The sequence below is a fragment of the Hypomesus transpacificus genome, chromosome 25 (genome assembly GCF_021917145.1).
Source record: "Hypomesus transpacificus isolate Combined female chromosome 25, fHypTra1, whole genome shotgun sequence".
In the NCBI taxonomy this organism is placed as follows: domain Eukaryota; kingdom Metazoa; phylum Chordata; class Actinopteri; order Osmeriformes; family Osmeridae; genus Hypomesus; species Hypomesus transpacificus.
Window position 1 is genome coordinate 1,856,579 of NC_061084.1, and position 23,898 is coordinate 1,880,476.

A 23,898-nucleotide genomic window follows, 5' to 3' on the forward strand; every position below is an offset into this window, starting at 1 on the left:
GAATGTTCTAGAAGCTTCTTGCGTTGAAGCCTCCGGGGGTATGAAGCATGGAGGAGAGGATCGCGGCTCAGCGACGGGCCAGGCATTTCACCCCTCCATGGGCTGGAATCAGAGCTGGGCGTCTTGACGGTGTCCTCTTTCAGACCACTGCAGATTTTTTCAAAGTGTGTGTGTGTGTGAGTGAGAACGGGTGTGTGTGTGCGTGCCTGTGAGAGAGAGAGTGTTTGTACAGGCATGAGAGAAAGTGCGTGCATGCATGTGAGAGGGTGCGTGCTTGTGTGAGAGAGAGACAGAGAGAGAGACAGAGAGAGAGACAGAGAGAGAGAGACAGAGAGAGAGAGAGAGAGAGACAGAGAGAGAGAGACAGAGAGAGAGACAGAGAGAGAGACAGAGAGGGAGAGACAGAGAGAGAGAGACAGAGAGAGAGACAGAGAGAGAGACAGAGAGAGAGAGACAGAGAGAGAACGACAGAGAGAGAGACAGAGAGAGAGAGAGAGAGAGAGAGAGAGAGAGAGAGAGAGAGAGAGAGAGAGAGAGAGAGAGAGAGAGAGAGAGAGAGAGAGAGAGAGAGAAAGAGAGTGTGTGTTGTGGACATATATTCGACAGAGAGAAAGTGAGTTCCCCTGAAAGAGAGTCTCTCTCTGCGTGTGAGGAATTGTGCGCATGTGTGTGTACATACGTGAGAGAGAGTGTGTGTGTGTTTTTGGGAGTGTGGGCCTGCGAGAAGACAGACACAGACAAACACAGTGCGCTGTCAAGGGTGCCAAAGTCACTTGGATGACACTCAGTAGCAGTGGACGCCTGGAACAGTCATTGATCACAGATAACTAATAGGTCTCAGGCAATGGCTCACTTGACTAAACCCTTGCCGCTCTGCATAAAGAGCCCATTCATATCCTAATAATCTGCTCCATTCTTTTATGAAATGGTCCAAACATATTCAAATCCCCAAACTCCTGACACAAACAGGACGATGAGTCAGGCCTGCAGATGAGCACATACTGCATTTGTGTATCGCTAATCAGTATTCTGTCCTCTCCCTAGCGACATATGCCGTTCAAACACTCTGATAGCAGCCTTGACAAGTTTATGAAAATCGTGCGAGGGACAATTGACAATCTTGTGCTCTGAGATAAAGAGAGGGATGGAGTGTGACTGTGAAAGGACAGAGACAGAGACAGAGACAGCGTGACTGTGAAAGGACAGAGACAGAGACAGCGTGACTGTGAAAGGGCAGAGACAGAGACAGCGAGGGAGAAAGTGAGAGAGACGGGAAGAGCACAAGGAAGCAACTTCGAAAGAGGGAGTTTGAGAGGGAATGAGTTAGAGAGAGAGAGAGATGGAGAGACATTGGGAAAGAGAGAACAAAAAGGGAGCGAGAGAAAGAAGCATGTTCCGAGAGGACGACAGCAGCTACCAGGGAGACGCTGGTTTGTAGTCGGTCGTCGGAAAGGGCAGCTCTGCCTTTTGGGAAGGCTCCTCCGATGCATCTGATCTGCTTTCCTGTGTGTGTGTACATGTGCGTATGTTTGCTTGTGTTCCATCCTGTGTGGACATACTTTTCTCCAGTCCGTATGTATATGTGGAGATTAGGTTTCGATCAAGTTAACAAGCTTTTCCACCACACAAACACACAGTGGGCTTCACAGAAGGCATACATTGTATGGCACCAGTGTACAGAAGGAAAACATCATTGCCAACTTTATTTTTATTGGTTGACCACTGCACATGGCTATTGTACACTGGTGCCATACAGGGTTTATGTTTGTCTTCTTAGTAAGAAGCAGTGGTTTCCTTTAACATGCTCTCAGAATTTCAAATGACCTCGAGTTATCAGGGCCACTGACCGATTACCACAGAAGCCGCAAGTCTGCTTTTCCCTTCTCGGTAATCGTGACAGTGTCTGAGCAAATAAACTTATCTCTCTCTTTTACATCCGTCCGCTATGGTTTCAAAGGTCTTTACTGGCCAATGCAAAACGTAAGTCAACACTCGCTCTCTTCTCTCTCCAGCTCTGCAGGTAACAGATTCTGAGAGAGACACTCTGTACCCGTTAAGGCTAATCCCTGATCGTTTTTTCAATTTGGTGTTCCTTTTTTCTTTTCCTCAAATGTACTGTGCAAATTAGGCATGGTTTATGGTTTATACAGCTGGTGCCAACACACGTCCTGCTGTTCCAAAAACCAGAAGGGATTGATGACCTGCCGTAGCCAGTTACCCTGGCAATGCCGGTTGCACATTGGCTAATTCAGGAAGGGTATCAAACAGGGTGCCGATTTTTTTGTGCAAGTGCCGGTGTTCTGTTTTCTAAGAGACATATATTGAAGTGTGAGCGTGCGTGTGTTTGCGTGTGTGCTGGTTCAGAACAACGTAGCCTGAGGCCAAGGCTTTTCTGTGTGGGAGGTCACAAACACCAACACTCATTAGAACGGCATGCACATCAACACACAGACACACATAAGTCCACACACAGACGCCCAGGCCTGTAGGCAGGGAGCAGAGTGTGGCTCCACTCTGTACACTCCCAAGGAGCTCAAGGTGAAGCATAGGCGGTGTGTGTGTGTGTGTGGGGGTATGCGTTTGCCGTTTTTGTAAACTGGTGGGCCAATGGGTGAGTCACTTCCCAAATGGGGCACTTACAGCCATTAGTAGTCGAGAACACCTTCCTGCTTGCCACGCTCGAGGTGTGTGTGAGGGCAAATGGCTCGAGTGCGTGTTCACATGTAAACAAAGTGTTGTGTCTGCCGGGCGTAACTGCTGCTCGATGACTAGCATCACTAAACGAACCCCCCCCCCCCCCCCCCCCCCCAACAAACGAATCAGTTAATCCGCACTGATGTTTACCCGGATCTTTGTGCTAGCATGTAGAATAGCTGGCTCGTTAATGTGTTAATCACACCACATTGACCTTGATGTGCTCCCTGACACACGCCAGGACATACGTCTTTGTTGGCGCGCACCGAAACACCGTGGTGTTAATGTTGCCCTTAACTGTGGTTGATATGAGGATATGGGTTGTTTACAGGGCATGGGAGTGATATCAAGTGTAGTGCAGTCTGGTCATGTATTGTGGTGATATGACGCACCCCGCGCATGCAGTAAAAGCACATCACATCGTTTGCTGCGAATTGAATGTCAAACGCCATGCGTGTTATTGTGGCTTAATATCACTTAACGGAAATCAAAAACAAATCCGCACTTATGTCTCCAACTATATTTTTGCTAACACGAAGAATAGTTGGCTTGTTAATGTGAGATATCACCAAAAAAAACTCTAATCCACGGGCTTAGAGAATTACTACAAAACATGGTTGAACATCCAAAAGTCTGTTCTATAATTTATGTTCTTTTTGTTTCTGCATCTGCTGTTGTTTCTCTCCTCGTCTTGTCACTCCTCGGTCAGAATAACAGATGAGCACATCAGTACAGCCACTCTGTACCTCCTCCCCTCCTCTTCCACGAGCAATGCTCTCTCTCTCTCTCTCTCTCCTCTCTCTCTCTCTCTCTCTCTCTCTCTCTCTCTCTCTCTCTCTCTCTCTCTCTCGTCCTTCTCTCCTCTCTCTCTCTCTTCTCTCTCTCTCTCTCTCTCTCTCTCTCTCTCTCTCTCTCTCTCTCTCTCTCTCTCTCTCTCGTCCTTCTTTCTCTCTCTCTCTCTCTCTCTCTCTCTCTCTCTCTCTCTCTCTCTCTCTCTCTCTTTCTCTCTCTCTCTCTCCTCTCTCTCTCTCTCTCTCTCTCTCTCTCTCTCTCTCTCTCTCTCTGCAAAACCCCTAAAAAGGAAGAAAAGAGAGAAAGCTCTGGATCTGGGTTTGTGGGCTTAATCACATTGCTCGGCTCAGACTCCTTGTGCAACAGAACACCTACAGTAGGAACTGACCGCACAAGCACATCTACCCCAGCTGCTGATCCTCAACTCCAACACTGTACAAGGCCTCCCCGCGTTCTCACAATGAAGTGCAAAGAAACCCGTTTTATTTCCGGTCCGCTTTAACTCCCCCGTCTGTCTATCTGTCTGTCTGTCTGTCTGTCTGTCTGTCTGTCTGCAGTTCATCATAGAAGACATGAAGCAACAGCAAACCAACAAACACAGCAACCTGCACAGAGAAGACCAACACATCACTGTGGAGGAGCTGTGGAGGGGATGGAAGACCTCCGAAGGTGGGTTAGGGTTAGAGAGAGGGTAGGGTTAGGGGTTAGGGAGAGGGAGAGGGAGAGGGAGAGGGAGAGGGAGAGGGAGAGGGAGAGGGAGAGGGAGAGGGAGAGGGAGAGGGAGAGGGAGAGGGAGAGGGAGGGTTAGGGAGAGGGAAGGGGAGGGGGGAGGGGTTAGGGTTAGAGAGAGGGAAGAGTTAGGGTTAGAGAGAGGGAGGTTAGGGTTAGAGAGAGGGAAGGGTTAGGGTTAGGGTTAGAGAGAGGGAGGTGGAGGGGTTAGAGAGAGGGAGGGTAGGGTTAGAGAGAGAGAAGGGTTAGGGTTAGAGAGAGGGAGGGGTAGGGTTAGGGTCAGAGAGAGGGAGGGGGAGGGGTTAGAGAGAGGGAGGGTAGGGTTAGAGGGAGGGAAGGATTAGGGTTAGAGAGAGGGAGGGGGGAGGGGTTAGGGAGAGGGAGGGTAGGGTTAGAGAGAGGGAAAGGTTAGGGTTAGAGAGAGGGAGGGTAGGGTCAGGGTTAGGGAGAGGGAGGGTAGGGTTAGGGTTAGGGTTAGAGAGAGGGAGGGTAGGGTTAGGGTTAGGGTTAGGGAGAGGGAGGGTAGGGTTAGAGAGAGGGAAGGGTTAGGGTTAGGGAGAGGGAGGGGGAGGGGTTAGAGAGAGGGAGGGTAGGGTTAGAGAGAGGGAAGGGTTAGGGTTAGGGTTAGAGAGAGGGAGGGGGAGGGGTTTAGAGAGAGGGAGGGTAGGGTTAGAGAGAGGGAAGGGGGGAGAAGAAGGGATGGAGGGAAAGAGGCACTTTGCGAAAAAGGATTACAGACCGATAACTATAAGGTTCAAGGAAACACACGGAGGAGAAAGAAATGTCCTAATTATTTCTCTTTTTTCTCTCCCTCTCTCTCTTTTTCTCTCATTTGTTCTCTGTCTCTCTCTCTCTCTCTATGTCTCTCTCCCTCTCTCTCCCTCCCCCCCCCCCCTCTCTCTCTCTCTCTCTCTCTCTCTCTCTCTCTCTCTCCCTCCCTCCCTCAGTCCATAACTGGACCATTGAGGACGCGATCCAGTGGCTGAAGGAGAACGTAGAGCTCCCTCAGTACGAGACGAACTTCCGAGATTTCCGGGTGGACGGAAACACTTTACCTCGGTGAGCAAGATGGATCAGGACATCTCTGAGCCGTGCACTGTGGAGCCCAGGACAGACATGATCCACCATACAGGCTTTTCCTGTGACACCACTGGCTGAATATACTCTGCCAATCCACCTTTCTAAAGCACACAACCAAGTGTCGTCATTTTGCTTTATGTTTCAATATTTATTTCCTGACGTAGGACATTTTAATACGTGGGCTGCAAGTTGTTTCCACGTTTTATGTAAATAGCCTTTTAAGGAAGTGGCATTATGTGTCGTGTCAAATGAAAAGTAGTCAATTAAATGTTATTGTCCCATAACTTGGGATACTTACTTTTGGCATGTGTTATCTACGATAATGCTGTCCTCTGTTGGTCACAAGAGGTAACGCATGCAAAGAAAATAATGTCAACTATTGCAGGAGCTGTGACAACACACACACACACACACATACACACACACACACACACACACACACACACACACACATAATTACAGCCCTCATGCTTTCACAGTTGTATCAGCTGTCTGTTGTAACCCCAAAAATGAATTAATGAAGTTATCTGAGTAGAAGACGTGAGGGAATGTGTGTGTGTGTGCGTGCGTGTGTTTGTGGGTGTGTGTGACTCACTTTTGGCCGTATGTACGGAATGAGATGATTGAAGTGCGGGTGGGGGTAGAGGAGGCCTGCACGGTGGGGCGTTGGGGTGTAAAGTTACCCCCTCATCACTCTCGGGGGCCCAGGACACTGACTCATGAAGTGATGTCACAGTGCTGTCTTGTGTTTGACTGGCGGCCATATTGTCTAACGAGGGGGGGGGGGCTCAAGATGGCGGTCGCTCGCTGTTGTTTCTTACTCACAAACACGCTGCACAAATACACTCACGCGTGCATGCTATTAGACAGACCACCTTCCATTCTTCTCTCATGGCTCTCTCCGTTTTTCTTCCTCTCACATGTTCACAAATATTTTCGGCCTGGGTCCGTTTAGACACACACGCGCGCACACACACACACACGCACACAGCTGTTCCAGCGTTGACATGCGTGTCTGGTGCACATGCAGCCGGCAGAGAGACAGAGAGGGCCCTCTTCACGCAGGCTCAGCGGCGGGGACGTTCCCACGGGGCTCTCACGGTGTACTTCTCACTCTGTCTTTTCAGAATAGCGGCTAACGAAGCGTTGTTTATCTCGTCCCAGCTGAAGATCCTCGACCAGCGGCACAAGCAAAAGCTGAACCTGAAAGCACTGGACGCCGTGCTCTTCGGGCCCCCGCTTCGTAAGTGAGACCTCACCGTCCTCACTGTCCTCGCCGTACGACATGGGGGGGGGGGGGGTTGGGGCAAAAATCGTTGTTGTCGTCGTGTCCATCCCGCGCTAACCCCGACCCCGCACCAACCTCCCTTGTCCACCACTGCCTTTCCTCATCCACCTTCCCTCCTACCCCATCGTCCCTCTCTCCTTTTGCTCCTCTTCCCATGTATCTGCCCCCCCCCCCCCCCCCCCCCCCCCCCCCCCACAGGTCAGCAGCACAACTGGCTGAAGGACTTTGTGCTGATGGTGTCCATCCTGATCGGGGTAGGAGGCTGCTGGTTTGCCTATGTCCAGAACAAGTCGTCCAGGGTGCACATCTCCCAGATGATGAAGGACCTGGAGAGCCTGCAGAGCGCCGAGTTCAGCCTCATGGAGCTGCAGGAACGGTGAGAGGGCGCGCACACGCCACACGTCTGACTCAGCGCTCGGCATGTTCGACGTCGCTCTGCACCGTTTTGATTGCTGTTAAAAGTTTGATGGCGTGAAAGGGGTTGACCTGGTTTTGACCCCCTACCTCCACCCTTCTACCTCCTCCCCACACCCCCCTCCCGCACACCCCCCTCCCCCACACCCCTCCTCCCTGCCCAGGCTGGAGAAGGCTCAGGAGGAGAACAGGACCGTGGCTGTGGAAAAGCAGAACCTGGAGCAGAAGATGTTAGACGAGATCAGCGGGGCCAAGAAGGAGGCTCACCGCCTGCGAGACCTGCGACAGGGAGCCGAGTGCGAGCTTAGCCGCCTCAAGTACGCAGAGGAGGGAGCTGGTGCAGGTAAGAACCTTCTAGAACCTTGGGAATGGCGGAACCCTTTGAACGAATACCACACTTGGAGAATGCATTTTTTTCTTTTCGGTAACAGCTTAGCCACAACAGAGTATTTATGGTTAGCGTAGAGGATAGGAGTGCACGAGTGAAATCTGTCTGCACTCATGAATCAACAGCAGTGGATAGAGGATAGCAGACATGACATTCTCTCACCCCATATTACAATAAGACAATAAACATCCACAAACATCCAACATGTGCTCCCCACACACCCCCCTGCCTGACCCCTCCCTCTCCCTCTCCCCTCCCTCTCCCCTGACCCCTGACCCCTCCCTCTCCCTCTCCCCTCCCTTTCCCCTGACCCCTGACCCCTCCCTTTCCCCTGACCCCTCCCTTTCCCCTGACCCCTGACCCCTCCCTCTCCCCTGACCCCTGACCCCTCCTCCTCAGGTGCGTATGGCTCTGAAGCGAGCAGAGAAGGAGATGCAGTCAGAGTTCTCGGTGCCGGAGGCCCTGCAGATGTGGCTGCAGCTCACCCATGAGGTGGAGGTCCAGTACTACAACACCAAGAAGCACAGCGCCGAGCAGCAGCTCACCGTCGCCAAGGACGAGGTAAACCTCTCTTTCCTCCCAAGACCCACCGGTGTCTGGAGGAGTTTGGAGGTATCCCGGAGTTTGTACGGATCGCGTTAGTTAGATACCTCCTCGGTGTTCCGCCTTTGTGCAATTAGATATTTATCTACCACACACATCTACACACACACACACACGTTAGGAGAACACAAGGACGGCTTTTTTTTTTTTTTTTTTCTTTTCTCAATTACTTTTTTAATGTGGCTAAATTACTTTTTAATTGTGTTGTTTGTTCTTGATTTGTTCTGGCACAGCCATAGTGAGTCATCAGGCACTATCAAAAGTCAATTAACTGCATAAAGCAGCAAGAACATGTTGTTCTTTTTACAAAGACACATCTAACCTGTGCGCCTTTAAACAGTGGGGTCTGCTGTTTTGTATGGTGTGCCGTGCCCACGAAGCAGGATACTAATGTGTTTCATGTGTGTGTGTGTGTGTGTGTTTGTGTGTGTGCGTGTGTGTGCCACAGGCGGAGAAAATCAAAAAGAAGAGGAGTTCAGTATTTGGAACCCTTCATGTTGCTCACAGTTCATCTCTGGATGAGGTGGACCACAAGATACTAGAGGCAAAGTATGAAAACACACACACAAGTACAGTACACACACATGTATACCCACACATTCACACACACACACACACACACACACCCACACACACACACACACACACACACACACACACACACACACACACACACTCACACACACACACACACACACACTCAAAACATACTGCATTTAGCCAACCTCTGTATTTCTTAGAGTGACTAGAATCAACATAATCGGCATGCTGGCTGGAAATCATTATTGATCCCTGACCGGCACAACCACAGAATGTGCAATGCTTAGTTGCATACACCCCATGATACATCAGGGTTTGATTTATCACTACATTTTACATCCCTATTTATTAGTAACCCCCGGTCAATAAGACAATAAGCCACCCAAGCATGGATTATGGACAGTGGGGATGAAGGCCAAGATCACCCTTTTACGAGACACTTAAACCAAATCAGCCGTTCTGTACACGTATACGAACCCCTGTTGGTCGGAGGTGACAGCGCGCGCCGTGTCGTTCCAGGAAGTCCCTGTCGGAGGTGACCGCCTGCCTGCGGGAGCGTCTCCACCGCTGGCAGCAGATGGAGAAGCTGTGCGGCTTCCCCCTGGTGCACAACTCGGGCCTGCCCAGCCTCACAGCCACGCTCTACTCCGACCACAGCTGGGTGGTCATGCCGCGGGTGTCCGTGCCGCCCTATCCCATCGCCGGCGGAGTGGACGACCTCGACGAGGACACGCCCCCGATCATTCCACAGTTTGCCTGTAAGGAAAAAGCCGGAGTGGGGGGGGGGAGGGGTCGCTTCGTGTGTGAGCGTGCGTGCGTGTCGCATTTCTTAACACGGACAGGATCCGTTTTTGTGTGTGCGTGTGATTGTGCCGTGCGTGCTTGGCTCGATCGATAGAGGGGACCGGGTAACCAATCGCCCCCCCCCCCCCCCCCCCGCTCCAGCCCTGACCACCTAAAGCCCTGTCCGTCTGATTTCCCAGCATCCACCATGATGCGCCCCCCCCTGAGCCGCAGCAGCAGCTTGTGTCGCTCGCGCCGCAGCCTCCTGGGCTCCCAGCAGTCCTCGCTCATGTCCCCCGACCCCGACCTCCTGTCCATGGCAAGCTCCGGCCTGTCCCACCACCCCGAGGGGGACGAGGAGCACCTCTTCTTCAACGTGGAGAGGAAAGGGTGAGGATGACCGCCACGCTGCTGCGGCAGGGAGGGGGGGGGAGGAGGGGGGGGGGGGCTGTATGAGCTGTATTGCATGTGGCCTAATGTTGATAGTGCGTTTGAGGTCACTGGGTTGTTTGAGTGTCTGGAGTTTTAATGGTAGCTCTCTCTCTCTCTCGCTCTCTCTCTCTCTCTCTCTCTCTCTCTCTCTCTCTCTCTCTGTCTCTCTCCTAAAGGGATTGCACACAGGACACCTTCTCAGACACAGACTCTATCAGCTCCAGCATGGGCTCCCGTAAACAGCAGTACCCTGGCCCCTGCTCGGCTGGTCAGGAGACCCAGTACCGCAGGATCTCCCGCGAGGAGATGCTGATCTACTCCCAGGACCCCTCCCTCGGCTCGGGGAACTCCCCCGCCTGCCTCAGGGACTCCACCCCCCCACCCTCCACCAACCCCTCCCCCGCCCTGGAGCACCAGAGCCACTCGCACAAGGGCTCGCCCGACCTCACCCGCACCCTCTTGCCCGAGTCCCAGAGCATGCCCTTTGGCGGCGGCGTCCAACAAGCGGGTATGGGGGCGTACAACGGTATCTTGGAGAAGTCCTACAGCATGGGCCAGCTGCCGGCGGGCATGGGGCCCGTGGCAGGCCGCTACCCCTCCCTCACCTCACTGGACTCGGAGGGCAGGAGCATGGGCAAGGAGCACAAGCTCCAGAGCACCTCCTCCCAAGACTCGAGCGACAATGGCAGCGAGAAGTTCCGACGCTCCTCGTCTAAGATTAAGAGCCTGTTCAAGAAGAAAAAGTGAAACTGTTGAAGAGCGATGCCTCGATCTTTAAAAGATAAAGAGAGCGAGGGAGAGGGGGAGAGAGTGAGGGGGGAAGTTGGAATTCACAGGGTGAAGGGAGACTTTGCTTTAGCCTTAATATAAATGGATGTCATCAGAAACCAATTCTTTTTTTTTACCTTTTTTCCTTTCTTTTCCTTTTCTCCTTTTGTTAATTATGGAATGTAGATCAGTCTGGGTACTTTGAACACCCCAGACTGGTAGCCTTATAGTTCGAAAATGCCTTTTTTTCACTCATAGCCTCACATTACAGCCTTCAAAGGTCGAAGAAAGGTCAACAAAAGGTCAAAGTGTCAAGGTCCATGCAAGTTGTTTATCAGACAACATTTAAAAGCATGACCTGCTCATTGTTCTTTCTTGTTGTTTTGAGTTTGTAACAAAAAAAAAAAAAACGTGTGTAGGGGGTTTAAAGGTGCAATCTGTAAAATTGTTTCGCTATTGTAACTAATGACCAATGCCTTTCTAAATGAAAGGTTGGGTTTAAGATTTTGAGACAGTAAAGTGTACATTTCCCATAGAGGATCACTGTATCACAGAAAAGCCTCATGTGAACACTAGTATAAACTTTCAGTAACGGTTGGATTGAATCAAAAATAATAACTAGTAAATTGCGTTTTACGACAATGCAGGTTTGATTTGTTTTTCAGATGATTTTCTGATTCTTTATATTTCCCGATTACGGATTGCACCTTTTTTAGGGTTTCAATAGTAGGCTTATTCAGCTTTAAGAGTTCCAGTTTCCCGAGGCTCCAGAGCTCATGTACTTGACTAATTTCCCTAGAAGAAAATCCTGCTAACGTTTGTTGCACTATTGCTTTCCTGTTTTGGGGGAAAGAGCCGCGGCCTGCGGAGTAAATATTGAATAAAGTTGTAGAGTAAGGAACAAAGTATGAAGAGAGGCATTGAGTGCACAACAGGTGATGTCAGAGCCAAAATCATTTGATGTGTTTTGAATGTCTCTCTTTATGGATTATTCTAGATAGATATATATATATATATATACTTTGTTTTTACAGAATTAAGTTCTTATAGATGTTTTTAAAAAGATTTTTATTGGTGGGGGTTCCCTAAGGAGTGACTGTGGTTTTTACTGAAGAGCAACATAAGAATATGCAGATTTAACCCGCACCCTTAAGTTAACTGTCTTTGTAACTTACACTACCCAATGTGGAGCCCATTTTTCCTTACTTGTTTCCTTGCGTCCATGCATCCTTTCTTAATGGTCTTTCCTTGAATACTCATGTCCTCTCTCCTTACCTGTCTCGACATTTTTGTTGGAAAGGATTACCAGAGGGTCTTGACATCAACCTTTTGACACCAATGTGCTCTGAAACAGCAAGGACAAAGGACATAAGGAACTGAGGTACAGCCTTTGCTTCCTTCCCTTCTCCTCTGACCTTTTTCCTGTTGTCGTCATCCCTGGCTTCTTCATGTGAAGTGTTCCTCACCTCCACGCCTAGACTGAGCGCTCTGTTTCAAGGGTTCTCTATTTTCTCGCCGCCCTTTTTTTCGCCATCCTGGACACGGCGCTTCACCGCTGGATCACAACCACCACGTTTATGACAAAAACGACCCAAGCTGAAATGTCACGTGACGTGAGACAGTGACGGGCACGATTGGGGTGGCAAACTTGTGACAAAAGTTGCGGTATGTCACAGTACAGCACGCCACAAACAGGAAAAAAAGTTACATGTGAGCAGAAAATATAAATGTCTACAAGACGTTTGGATTTTTGGAATATTTGTTGTGTGAATATTTGTATACTGTAGATAAATTAATAAAAAATGGAGGCATAACAATACTGTCTTGCTTTCAGTGTCTGTATATATTCTCATAAAATAATAATAATATATCTTTAGTTTATTGGAGAAAATTACGTTTTGAATAGGTTGGGATTTGACCAATTGCAGCGGTCCAGAACCCAACTTGGATTCATGGTTCAATGTCCAAAGGCATCGGCTATAATTCCATTTGAATCCACATTTTCTTTAGAGAAAAGTCGAAAAGAAATAGAAAAAAAAGAAGAAAAAAACGTTTTGACATCCCATTTGTCATGAGTAGTAGAACAGTGATACACAGAAGAAAGCATGCATGATTGCTTTATCAATATAAAGTGAGTGTGATGAAACTTCTGTTAATGGTTCATCAATTCCGCACATGGGATGAGACTAGAGAAGTCAACTCATGATAAATGTTTTGTTTGGGGGACATTATACACAACATCAAAACCCACACAAACCAACCCCATTGGCTCATCTGCCAGATGCAGTTCCATGGACCACCACTAGGCGCCAGTCATGTAAAAGGCAATCAAACATCTCAGAGTCATTCAGAGGCATTCTCCTCTATCAGATGTCGTACACACATATTTGTTTGGATGTTAGGGATGCTATCCTCAAGGCAATAACAACACTTTGACATGAAACGTACACAACATGTGTTTAACACCGTATATCATCACATGATATCAGGACCAGCATGAGGATGCCGCATGGCTGGGGTTAACCCTCGTAGGAGCTCCACCCTAGCCATTCCTGCTCTCCCGGCTATGACGCAAGTTAAGGCACTACTCTGGATATTTATGGCCCTGAAGGCTAGCCATCCTTGCTAATTTGACACCATACGTTTTTCGAAAGCCCTGAAAGATGAGCTGCAGACCACGAAATGGGAAGATGGGAGCACTGCCAGTTTTTGAGCAAGGTAAAAAAAACACTAAACACTCTTTAATGAGTGGTGGAACCAAAACAAAGCTAATATACATATATACAGTATATGCATTATTTTAATTTTTGGGGTACATTTTAAGTGCTTTGTATAAACATACCGTATACAGCATGTATCTAAGGGATCTAACAAGACTGCCCACTTCCGCTATCGTTGTCATTCCTGTATAATTCCATTGGAGCAGACCTGCTCACAGTGTGGTGTAATAGTGTCAGTTTGTGTTCTCCTTGCAGGTGGGAGAACAGAGGTGTATCTAGTGTAGAGGAGAGAACGAGGGTGAATGAGGGAAGAGGTGGAGATTTAGTGGCGCAGATAGAAGAAAATAAAGAATGCGACTCTTACTCCATTGCTTCATCTATGTAATTGTATCTCTCTCACACACACATGAACATTTACTGACTGTGCACACATTCACACAGGCACAACCTTAAGGTTTCATCTGAAGGCTCAAGCCAAGATGAGAACCATGAATTTCCCCTTTGACAAGAAACATTTTGGGACTTAAATCTGCGTGTCATTTATTCTTGGCGGAATGCAGGACTGCATTGGTGCGAAATGGTCGGCTCAGTCCCAATCCATTGTAAATAGTGTGGAACAGCCAAGGCCGATTAGTGAAGTTGTTTACCCACGTGAAGCTGGACTATGTCAGCTTTGGCAGAGGTAGGGCAAACACTGTAACAGTACAGGGCAGTTTGTCTCCTGACTGGAACTGTCTCATTGCCAGAAGACTCCAAAAGACTCCTGATGGCAACTGTCAGAAAATGCTTCAAACTCGCTTTCTTTTTTTTTCTGTTTATTGTGTTTATGAGGTTACTGATTGGGAAGACAGTTCACCCACCTGTTTTCAAGTTCTGGACTATCTTTCTGAAAGAGATGTGTGGCCTTCAATGACTCAAATTGTAAACCAAATAACAGTGGTTGTGAAAGCCGGATGCCTTCCTTTCTGACAGGTCTATAATTTGCAAAATGACAAAAGAATGATAGTCTTTGAAAGTCAAGCTTTTGAATGACAGTTTAATGTCTGTCTTTCAAAATACAGTTGAATGCCGATACTTTGAATGGAAGTTTGTGATGGATTGATAGATTCTCTGATCCCGCCAAGTCTGCAGAAGTCTTCTGGCCAAAGATTCAACCTCTTTGACACTGGCGGTCCACATTTCCATACTGTCTCATAATAATGTTTTTTGAAAAGGCAAATCTGATTCATCCAGGGTCAAACGTCAACTCCCTTCACAGAGTCCCGCCACAAGCCTTCACCAATAAGAGCAAAGATCAGCATTGAGGAGGCATGAAAACATTTTCGTAGCCAGAGTCTCCATTACACACATAATTACCTTGATGTCATCTTCATTAGAACTCACTTGGGAAAGCAGTTGTGGGGGAGATGAGAAGTATTGGTTGTCAGTGGGAACCAGCCGCGGCGAGTGAGCTAGCTTGCCTGCCGTACCCACTGACGGCGAGGCGTGCCGGGGTTAAACAAACGTGACAACCCCCCCTCACTGACTAGAGATCCGATTGGATTAATGAGCGCCCTTCTGCTTGCGGCAGAATGCACAGTTTTTGAAAACCTGTCTGGTAGCGAGTGATATGAGAAGTGAACCGACAGAGTCAGGAGAGTTTAGTCCTCTTTTCCCACTTCCTTCTTTCCCAGGATATGTTGTTTTAATGTTAGGGTAATGTCAGATGACACTATATCATGGCCTGCAATGAAGTAATGAGAGCTGGGAGAGTGGTAGAGGGCTGTGTGTGGGGAGGGTAGAGGATGTGAAGAATAGATCTGACTGGACTAAGGCCAAACTGAGCTGCATCTTCACAGAGTGATCTGTTGAAGCATTGCCGAGCCCTCCTCCTTGCAGTCTGTCTTTGCACATCTTTTGTCTCCTATTCTCTTTCTCCATTTCATTTTCTTTTTATCTGTCGCTCTCCACATTCTCACCACAACCCCTCTCACCCTCTCTTGCTCTCTCTCTACCAGACAAAAATGTTCACACACACAAGCGTTTCAACATAGCCTTTTTCTAGCTTGGAAAAAGACAGTTCACTAAAGTATACACCATTCATCACACATGCATAACATATCACACACACACCTCCCAACATGGCCTTAGATCCAAGGGGCCCTACTGGGGAGAAAGTGGAAGGGGAGAATGATGGGAGCAGTTCAAAGGAGAACAAGAGAGGAGATGTAAAACTAAACATGACTAAATCAGAGCGAAATTGAGGTCATCCCAAAGTGAGGGCGAATGGGAGAAAAAGATGGGAAGGTTGACTCAGAAGCGAGAGAGAAAAGGAAGGATACGGGGGAGGCTTTTTTCCAATCTAAGTCATAAATTCTTTCGCAGTTCACCGGCCCCATGCCGCCTTCCCTCTCCTCTCTCCATATATTCACATCGCACATAACTTCCCTTATCCTCTCTTCCGTCGATCAAATAAATTCAATCAAATCTATATGTGTCAAACTCCTAGCTTGATCTCTTAAACAAAGGCAGGTGAATTTCATTTGAGGGAATTCAAGAGCTGTGTGCCAATGAATAATACATGCGTTCTTCTTGAAGTTACCTCGGTTTTATTAAGTCCCAGGTTCCCTCTGAACTTGCCAGCGACGACATACCTTGGCCAAGTTGCCCTGGTTCAGGACGGGTAAAAAGGGGGCCCTTATCCCTCCTCTTGGGGCCCCAGGAATCTCGCCGGTATCTACATCTACCAAGATATACACACTCAATCACACATATTCGCACACAAATGCGTATCAACACACCCACACATGAGGACACCGAAGAGAAACAGGTTTGTGTATACGATCGAGTACTCACATCCTTTAACAATAACACAATGACTTGCTGAATACCAACACAAACTCCATTTGATGTCGCCACTGATTTGTCATCCGACTTTCCAGTGTCTTCTGTGAGAACCCACAGCCAGGGTGGAACTCTTCTGGAATATTGAGCGGCTCTGTCAAGGCCGAGGCAGTTGCAAAAAAGCATTGACTCTTATAACCACGCTTCGCTTTGTGTTCATACACAATCCTTTGAAGATGGATGCCTGGCGATGGGGGCTTGGAAGATCAGATGCTGTTTTCTGTAAGCTACACTGTGGCTGCTACAGCACAGCAGGACCATCGCCACCTGAGAAGGAGAGGAAAAGGAAACAAACGGGAAGATGGAAGAGGTGGAGGGGGAAGGAAAGGCTGTTTGGGAGGGTTAGAGGGAAAAGACGTGGGGATGGGGGGAAACGTGGTGGAAGAAGGAGAGGGTTGGGAACGAGCGATGGAGAAGAGAGGAGAGGAAATAGAGACAGGTCTTACATATTCCTTCATATGTGTTAAATGCATGTGTAAGAGTAGCCATAATTCTAGTCAAAATATGAGTCTGATAACTCTCCGTTGGGCTGTGAGTATGGGGCGTGTTTCAACCGAACTCGTAAAACAAATGCCTCTTCGCTCAATTGGGTAGACCTACAACCAATCAGAGCAACGTAATATGTTTTTTGTTGAAAACAAATGCAACCCAAGGGCTCTTTGGTGACGTGGTTGATTACGTTACTGTTGATCATCTGTCCATCATCGTATAAAGCCTGCCCTGACAATTTCGTTGGTCCGAACAGCTCCTGTTCGGGTATAGTTTTTCCGCAACCGAGCTACCCCAGACCCAACTTCCCGACCCAATTTCTTTGTGGGCGGGGCTAAGTTGGGCTGGCAGCCAGGCTAATGTGAGAGAGTACCGGTGATGGAATCTGCACATGATGTATGTCCTTGTGTGCGTGTGTCTTTGTGCGCGTCACAGTTTCACTTTGGCAACACAAACCGTGCACTACTTGGCCAGATGCACGAGAGTGCGTTGTGTTTCCCTGAACCTCTCCCTGCTCCTTGACACAGACAGAGATGTTCCCAACTGTGTACAATGTGCACAGTGTATGTAAGTGACAGCATGTGTATCAGTGTACAGGAATAATGATGTGAATATTTTAGCGTTACCATATGTCATGCATTTGAAGATACAAAAAGATATGCATGTATATGTGTGCAATACATTTCAGTGTGTGTGTGTGTGTGTGTATATGTGTGTGTGGCATTTCCCAGAGGTCCCCTGTTCTGTCCTCTCTCTTGGAGCTGTAGATGGCACACTTGCACTGTGGAGACCCGCACTAAATCCCAGCTCTACTGCTGCAGTGTGTGATAACCCTGGCTCGTTCCACCATCCATAATTAATACTGCTGGCACAGTTGACCATGGTACCACCACTACTTCTGGTACAGGGAAACTGTGTGTGTATGTGTTTGAATGTGTGTGTGTGTGTGTGGTGTGTGTGTGGTGTGTGTGTGTCCTCTATCTGCATGTCCGTGTACATTTCTGTCTGGGCTTTGGATGCATCTCTGTCTGGAATCTTTCTGGGTGTGCATACTTATCTTTGTATTTGTGTGTTTGAGTGTGAGTGTGAGTGTGAGTGTGAGTGTGTGTGTGTGTGTGTGTGTGTGTGTGTGTGTGAGAGAGAGAGAGAGAGAGAGAGAGAGAGGGAGAGAGAGAGAGAGAGAGAGAAAGAGAGAGAGAGTAGAGAGAGAGAGAGAGAGGGAGAGAGAGTGTGTCTGTGTGCATGCACCTCACCTTTTTCTGTGTGCATGTGTGTGAGTGATTGAGTGATTGAGTGAGTGGGTGACGGAGAGAGTGTGTGTTGCCTTTCACAGGGTAGGATCACACCTTGACCCCGTCTAACAGTGAAGCAGAACGGGAACAATGAGGTCGTCACTGCTAGTCCAGGTAAAATATCACCACCATTAATGTTGTCACATAGAGGGTCTGTTACATGGTCTGTTCATATCCAGTTCACTGGACCTAGTAAAGGAGGAAGAGGGAGAGAAGATAGTGTGAGAGGGAAGGAAATAGCTAAAGGCAGAGAGGTGGAGAGAGGCAGGGGAGACAGTCGCAGATAGAGACGGAGAGAGAAAGAGAGAGAAAGAGGTGTAGAAAAGTGAAACAAACAAAGAGACTAGAAAAGAGGATGAGGGAGAGGAGGAAGAGCAATTACAAGACAGTAGAAAAGAGACATCGGCAACAGATGAAGGACATTTGAGGATGCAGTATATGAACAGTATCTTATTTCAAGGAGAGGAGAGAAAGACAGATGAGTGAAAGAGAGCGGGAGAGCGAGAGAGAGAGAGGGAGAGAGCAGAAAAACAGGATTAAGGCAAAGCAGCTTCATGTTGTCTCCCTTAAAAATCTGTCCTTGGTCAAGCAGCTGTGTGAATGTGAACGAGGCCACACGAAAGTACACACACACATGCACACACATGCACACAAACACACACGCACACACACCCACACACCCATACACACAAGGGAAAATGTTTGCCTCACACCCAGCACTTGAGCTCAGAGAGAAAAGGGGAAACTGCAGACATGACATCAAGTCACTCTCTAGTTGGTAGGATGGCATGACCTTGTAGACATGAGGGACAAGGCTGTTTTCTGAAGTCCTCACACAACCAAGGCTAAAGATTGTTTGGCTGTACTGACACTCAATAGGCACATTGTAACGGTAAAATGCCAAACATTCCCCCCTGAAAAAATTGCAATAGATCTTCAACAACACACATATCCATTTCACATTTTCTTTGCAGACGTAAACTTGGAAAACAGACCCACATGGAGCTCGGACAGGTTACAGACTGTAATTACAACGACAACAATTATGACCCTTTTTTCTTAAAAACAGCACCCTCAAGGTGTCTACGGAACGTCATTATGGAGAACAGTCATTTCTCCTTTGTTATTAGGGTTGATACAACAAGTGGTGAAAACACCGTTTTCAGTCAATTTCCTTTCATTTACACATGTTGCTAATACATTTAGGATAATAAATATAAATATATAATACTTATTCTAATGTACATTTTATTTATGCATTGCTATCAAACGGCATACGGTTGGACTTCAATGTGAACGTATCCTGGAATCATGTCTGTTCCTGGTGGCCAAAAGATAATAGTTGGTCTCTGTGTCGGGGTGTATTCATATGTATTCATATTCCGCCTCATCCCCTCTCTCCCCCACATATGAGCTATGACCTAGCATTTTCCCCCAGACGAAAATAACACCCTGTCACCCATCCTAATGACCAGGTTCTGCTCTCGCCCTTTGTCTCTTCCACTTTTTTTGATTGATTGTTTTAATCTAAAAGCTGCAGCTATCTATTTATTTTCTGTTTATTTATTTGGTTGGATGTGCTCCTATCGGTTGCAAGCAGGTCGCAGGGTTGCGATTTCATTGTCGAACCCAAAAATGCAGAATGACTATAATAATGGACTCTCTCTTCCTTTCACTCTCCCTCTCCCTCTCTCTCACACACAGAATCATTGCGCGTTTGTCTTTGACTCTACTCTCTCTCTCTCTCTCTCTCTCTCTCTCTCTCTCTCTCTCTCTCTCTCTGGCAACCTAACTCTTTCTTTCCTACAGTCACAAAACACATTCATGACCCTGTTTTGCTCAAAAGCCCCCCCCCCTAGGCAATTACACATGTACAGTAGCATTTTTTATCACAACAGCCAGGGACAGAACAAAGGTTGGGCGTGGACAGCAGTATCCACTCTAACATAGAAGGGACTCGGACAAATACAGAACATTCCTTGGTTGTATTTGGTTATCGTGCCTCCGGGAGTTTCTGTCAGCAGATTGGGACGCCGGCATTGCTGGCCAAACAAGTACCCAACTCCAGGCTTCACTTCCATCTCTGAGTCATTTTCAGTGGTAATTTGCAAGTGTTTAAGGTCAATGGAATTCAAATATGCACAGCAATCAAACTCAAACTTATTTGAAGATAGCAAAATGAACAGGAAGTGCTACATTAAAAAGTTTAACAAATGACAAATCAGATTAGATGCTTGACTGACAAGGCAATCGATGCAATTGATTTAAAGGAAGTTGGCTGCATGTATAGTACTTCCTTTGTGTTATACCAACTGTGTTTATCCTTGGCTTGAAACTAGCAGAGTGCAAGCTGTTTTGCTCTACTTATATCACTCTCTAAAGCAGAACAAATACCAGCAAACAGACTGAAATAATACACTATCTGGTTGCTTTCCATTACCGTTTCTCTGCTCACAAACTGAGGATTCTTTCACTGCTGTGTTTATGGAAACCTTGAAAAATAAAGTATCTTATATCATTGGCACCGCTAGGTTAGCATGTTTGACTTAGCCTCAACAACATGTTTTTGCAGTTGATTTTTTATCTCCTAGTGTGGATCAACAGTCTTGGCATGCAGACAGTGATACAGACTGGGTACTTTGGCATCTAGGCTCTTCCCCTTTCCATTAAGTAGCATTATCTGCTTCCTTAGAACTGATAAGAGACTTAATTGATGCGGTGCGAGTGCAGTTTGTTTGCATGCTAACCACATAAGTATTGGAACCACATGGGTACAGTCAATCTAGCCACATGGTTAAACTAAAAATGAAGGATACTTTTGTATTTTCACCTGCTTCTAAGATGAACACAATGAGAGGCATTCTCAATGACTACATGATTCTTGCTTAAAGCACTCTCTAGTCTACAGCTGCTAGTCGTATTCCCTTTGCAACTTTGTTTGTCAACAACTTTATTGCACTTTGCACCATCGCAGAAGAGGCAGACGATAACTGCACACCTATTTCAGAGTCTCTCGATTCAAGGGAGAGATCTCCGGCTTCCTTTGTTGGGTGTCTTCTGACGGTATCTCTTTCTGGCCACGAGCACACGGGATGTGCAGCGAGTGAGGTGCGTGGTCTCTCAGGGGGTCAATACCACAAGCCCTCAATCACTTCAATGATGTCACTATTGGAATTGAATGTGATTCCTTAGTGCTTTTAGAGCTAGTTTATGGCTAAGCTGGAGGGGAGAGGAGGAGAACCACACTGAAGGGGACATAAAAACCAGCTTGGCCACAAATACTAACCACGGACTCCTGCTTAGGACAATTACACACACACACACACACACACACACACGCACACACACGCACACACACACACGCACACACACACACTAGGGAGATAGCCTTCACTCTTTTGCTCCCGTTTCTTCGTCTTGTTCCCTCATGCATGTATGAGCGCTCCGTAGCAGCAGCCTGTCTAATGATCATCACATGAAGCCCGTCGGCCAGCCACTGACGATGCACATGTACTGTAAATATTCACTGATGTTTACTGAATGTCAGAGGCCAGGAGGTACCTGATTGATTTTGACCTCCTTTCCAACAAGGCCGAAATGTGATTTGTTGCCGCATAATAGACATTTTAAAGGGCTCCATCCCCCACTTTCTCCTCCTCCTCCTCCTCCTCCCCATTAGAAATTCTAACTAATGGCCCAGGGAAGGCAATGTGGGGTGACTCTGGAATTTAGATTAATGACCATTTTGGGTATTGGGTAAGTATGCAGTGTTGTAGCTTATGAAGGCTGTATCCTGTGGACGTATTCCAAATGGTAAAAAGGGAATAGCTCAGACAGACCATAATTGATAGATTTTGGGCTAAAGAAAGGGCAGCTTTTCATATCCTCTGAGTTGTTTGATCAAGCATGTAATGAAAAATTGCTACTGTATTGCTTGTGCGCGAGGCAATTGTCCTTCTGAATGAACATCAAGATGAGATCCCTCACTGTGTTGCATTGGTACACTTAGCTGTGCAATCTCATGTTGAATGCGTCCGTTGCAACAAACGTGAAGTATTTCCTTATTCAAACCCTTATCAGTAAACAAAGCACTATTCTGAAGCACGCTTCGTCACGAGCATTTAGGTAAATCACCTGGACCGCATTGTCCCTCGAGCTAACTCAGCTATCCGTCGTGTGTGCACTCAAATCCAAGTTTCAGAGAAGTGCAGTTCCAGCCAGATGAACCAGAAGAATCTCCACGGCTTTCCCCCCAGTCAGGTAATGCTTTCCTGGGCGAGAGAGAGGGGAGGGGGGGCCACTTCATGAGTTCCAGTCTGGGAGTCTGCTCTTTGGGTGTAATAAGACACAAACTCTTATACTCTGAAGAGCAGGCTGAAAATAGACACGCGTAGACAGGAACCCTTTAATCTTTTTCTCCTCTCCTCTCCCTCCCTCCCTCCCTCCCATTCTCTCCCCCCTTCCGCTGTCACGCGGTGGAGGAATGTCTGGGGGGAACGACGGCATGGGGATTCGAAAACCCATATCTGCTACGTGTGGGTCTGTGTGAGAAGGAACACGTCCCCTGCTTTCCTTTGTGTAGCCGCGGTGCCATCAATTTTGCATGGAGTCTATCTGGGAACAGAAGAGGGAGGCTGAGGGGGAGGCGAGGCAGAGATGCGGTACAGTAGAGTTGGGGAGGTGGTGGTAATGGCGCTGGTGGAGGGGGAGGGTCGGGGGACCATTAAAACAGCCTATTTTTATCGAACCTGCAGTCGTTTTATGAAACGAGGGGCCTCTGGGAGCGTCGTCGGAGCCCGTTTCGATGTGTTGCAGGCAGTGGCAACGGCGGCGGCGCCCCGAGTGTGGCAAGCTCAGACACAGACAATCGGCTGTGCCACGGGGAAGTCGAGAGGCCGCAGCCAAAGCCTTGTTTAGTATTCATGAGAGTGTGCTTTAATTCATTGATCCATGAAGGCACAGCATCCCCCCCAGACAAACCGACACATGACCACAAATCCACACCCAGCTTAGCTGAATGACGACACTATCTAGTCCGACAGGACATGTAGGTATGCACATTTACATGGGAAACGTATTCCACAAGGGTGTGCATAACTAGCTGTGTTTGCAGGAAGTGCATAATGATGGTACATAACCAGACAGGGATGTATGTAAGCACGGACAACTCTCCCTTGTACACAAATGTACACACACACTCACAGACTGCCATGGGGTGGGGGCATCTCTTATTTAGTTGGTGGGGGGCTCATTTGCGCTGCTGTAAAATCAAATGTTTCTGTGTAGGTATGTAAAACATTCATCTGAAACCATTTCCCCGCTGTCCTCTGCAGGATCCATCCAGTGCCCCACCCACACACTCATTTGTTTTCCAACGAGGACACACTGCCCCTGATCACACACACATACACACACAGCAGGGAGAAGATGTGAAGCTGAGATGAGGGAGAGAAAGAAGTGATATTATTCTGTCTGACACCCTCCCTCCCTCCCTCCGTCCCTCCCTCCCTCCCTCCCTCCCTCCCTCCCTCTCTCCCTCCCTCCCTCCCTCCCTCCCTCCCTCCCTCCCTCCCTCCCTCCCTCCCTCCCTCCCTCCCTCCCTGCCGTCCTCCCATCCTCCTCTCCCTGAGGATCATGGTAAATAAATGGCGCCCCTTTGCTTCGTAATAGTTTACACATGATCGAGGGTGATGTCAACACTCTCTGGCCCCGAAAAAAAAAGAGTTTGGGTCTGGATTAGTGTGCCAGGCTTGGCCCTTGCTTTATGACCATCCAGGAAAAATGCCTCTGTTTTTTTGGCCACAAATTACCTCCCCGCTCCCCTCTCCTCCCACCCACATAAGCCTGGCTGGATTTATAGCCTGGGGCTAACACCTGACACAGGAAATTTACTGAGGGGCCTTAAGACTGTTGAGGGAGGGAGAAGAGGAAGGAGCGTGTGAAAGAGAGAGAGAGAGAGCTGGAGGAAAGTTCCTCTGATGAAAGGTGCCTGAGTTTGCTCTG

General features: G+C 47.9%; 1 protein-coding gene across 1 annotated transcript in view; it reads left to right on the top strand.

The window, feature by feature from the left end:
- Window positions 1-12,330, top strand: part of stim2b (stromal interaction molecule 2b) — a 31,886-nt gene extending 19,556 nt beyond the window's left edge. Inside the window, 11 exon segments of the mRNA XM_047048923.1 lie at window positions 4,044-4,155; window positions 5,163-5,274; window positions 6,423-6,538; window positions 6,782-6,959; window positions 7,162-7,327; window positions 7,329-7,340; window positions 7,785-7,946; window positions 8,437-8,537; window positions 9,048-9,286; window positions 9,512-9,701; window positions 9,920-12,330. Coding sequence (XP_046904879.1) covers window positions 4,044-4,155; window positions 5,163-5,274; window positions 6,423-6,538; window positions 6,782-6,959; window positions 7,162-7,327; window positions 7,329-7,340; window positions 7,785-7,946; window positions 8,437-8,537; window positions 9,048-9,286; window positions 9,512-9,701; window positions 9,920-10,490 — 1,959 coding nt within the window. The 3' untranslated portion in view covers window positions 10,491-12,330.
- The last annotated feature ends 11,568 nt before the right edge of the window (window positions 12,331-23,898 follow it).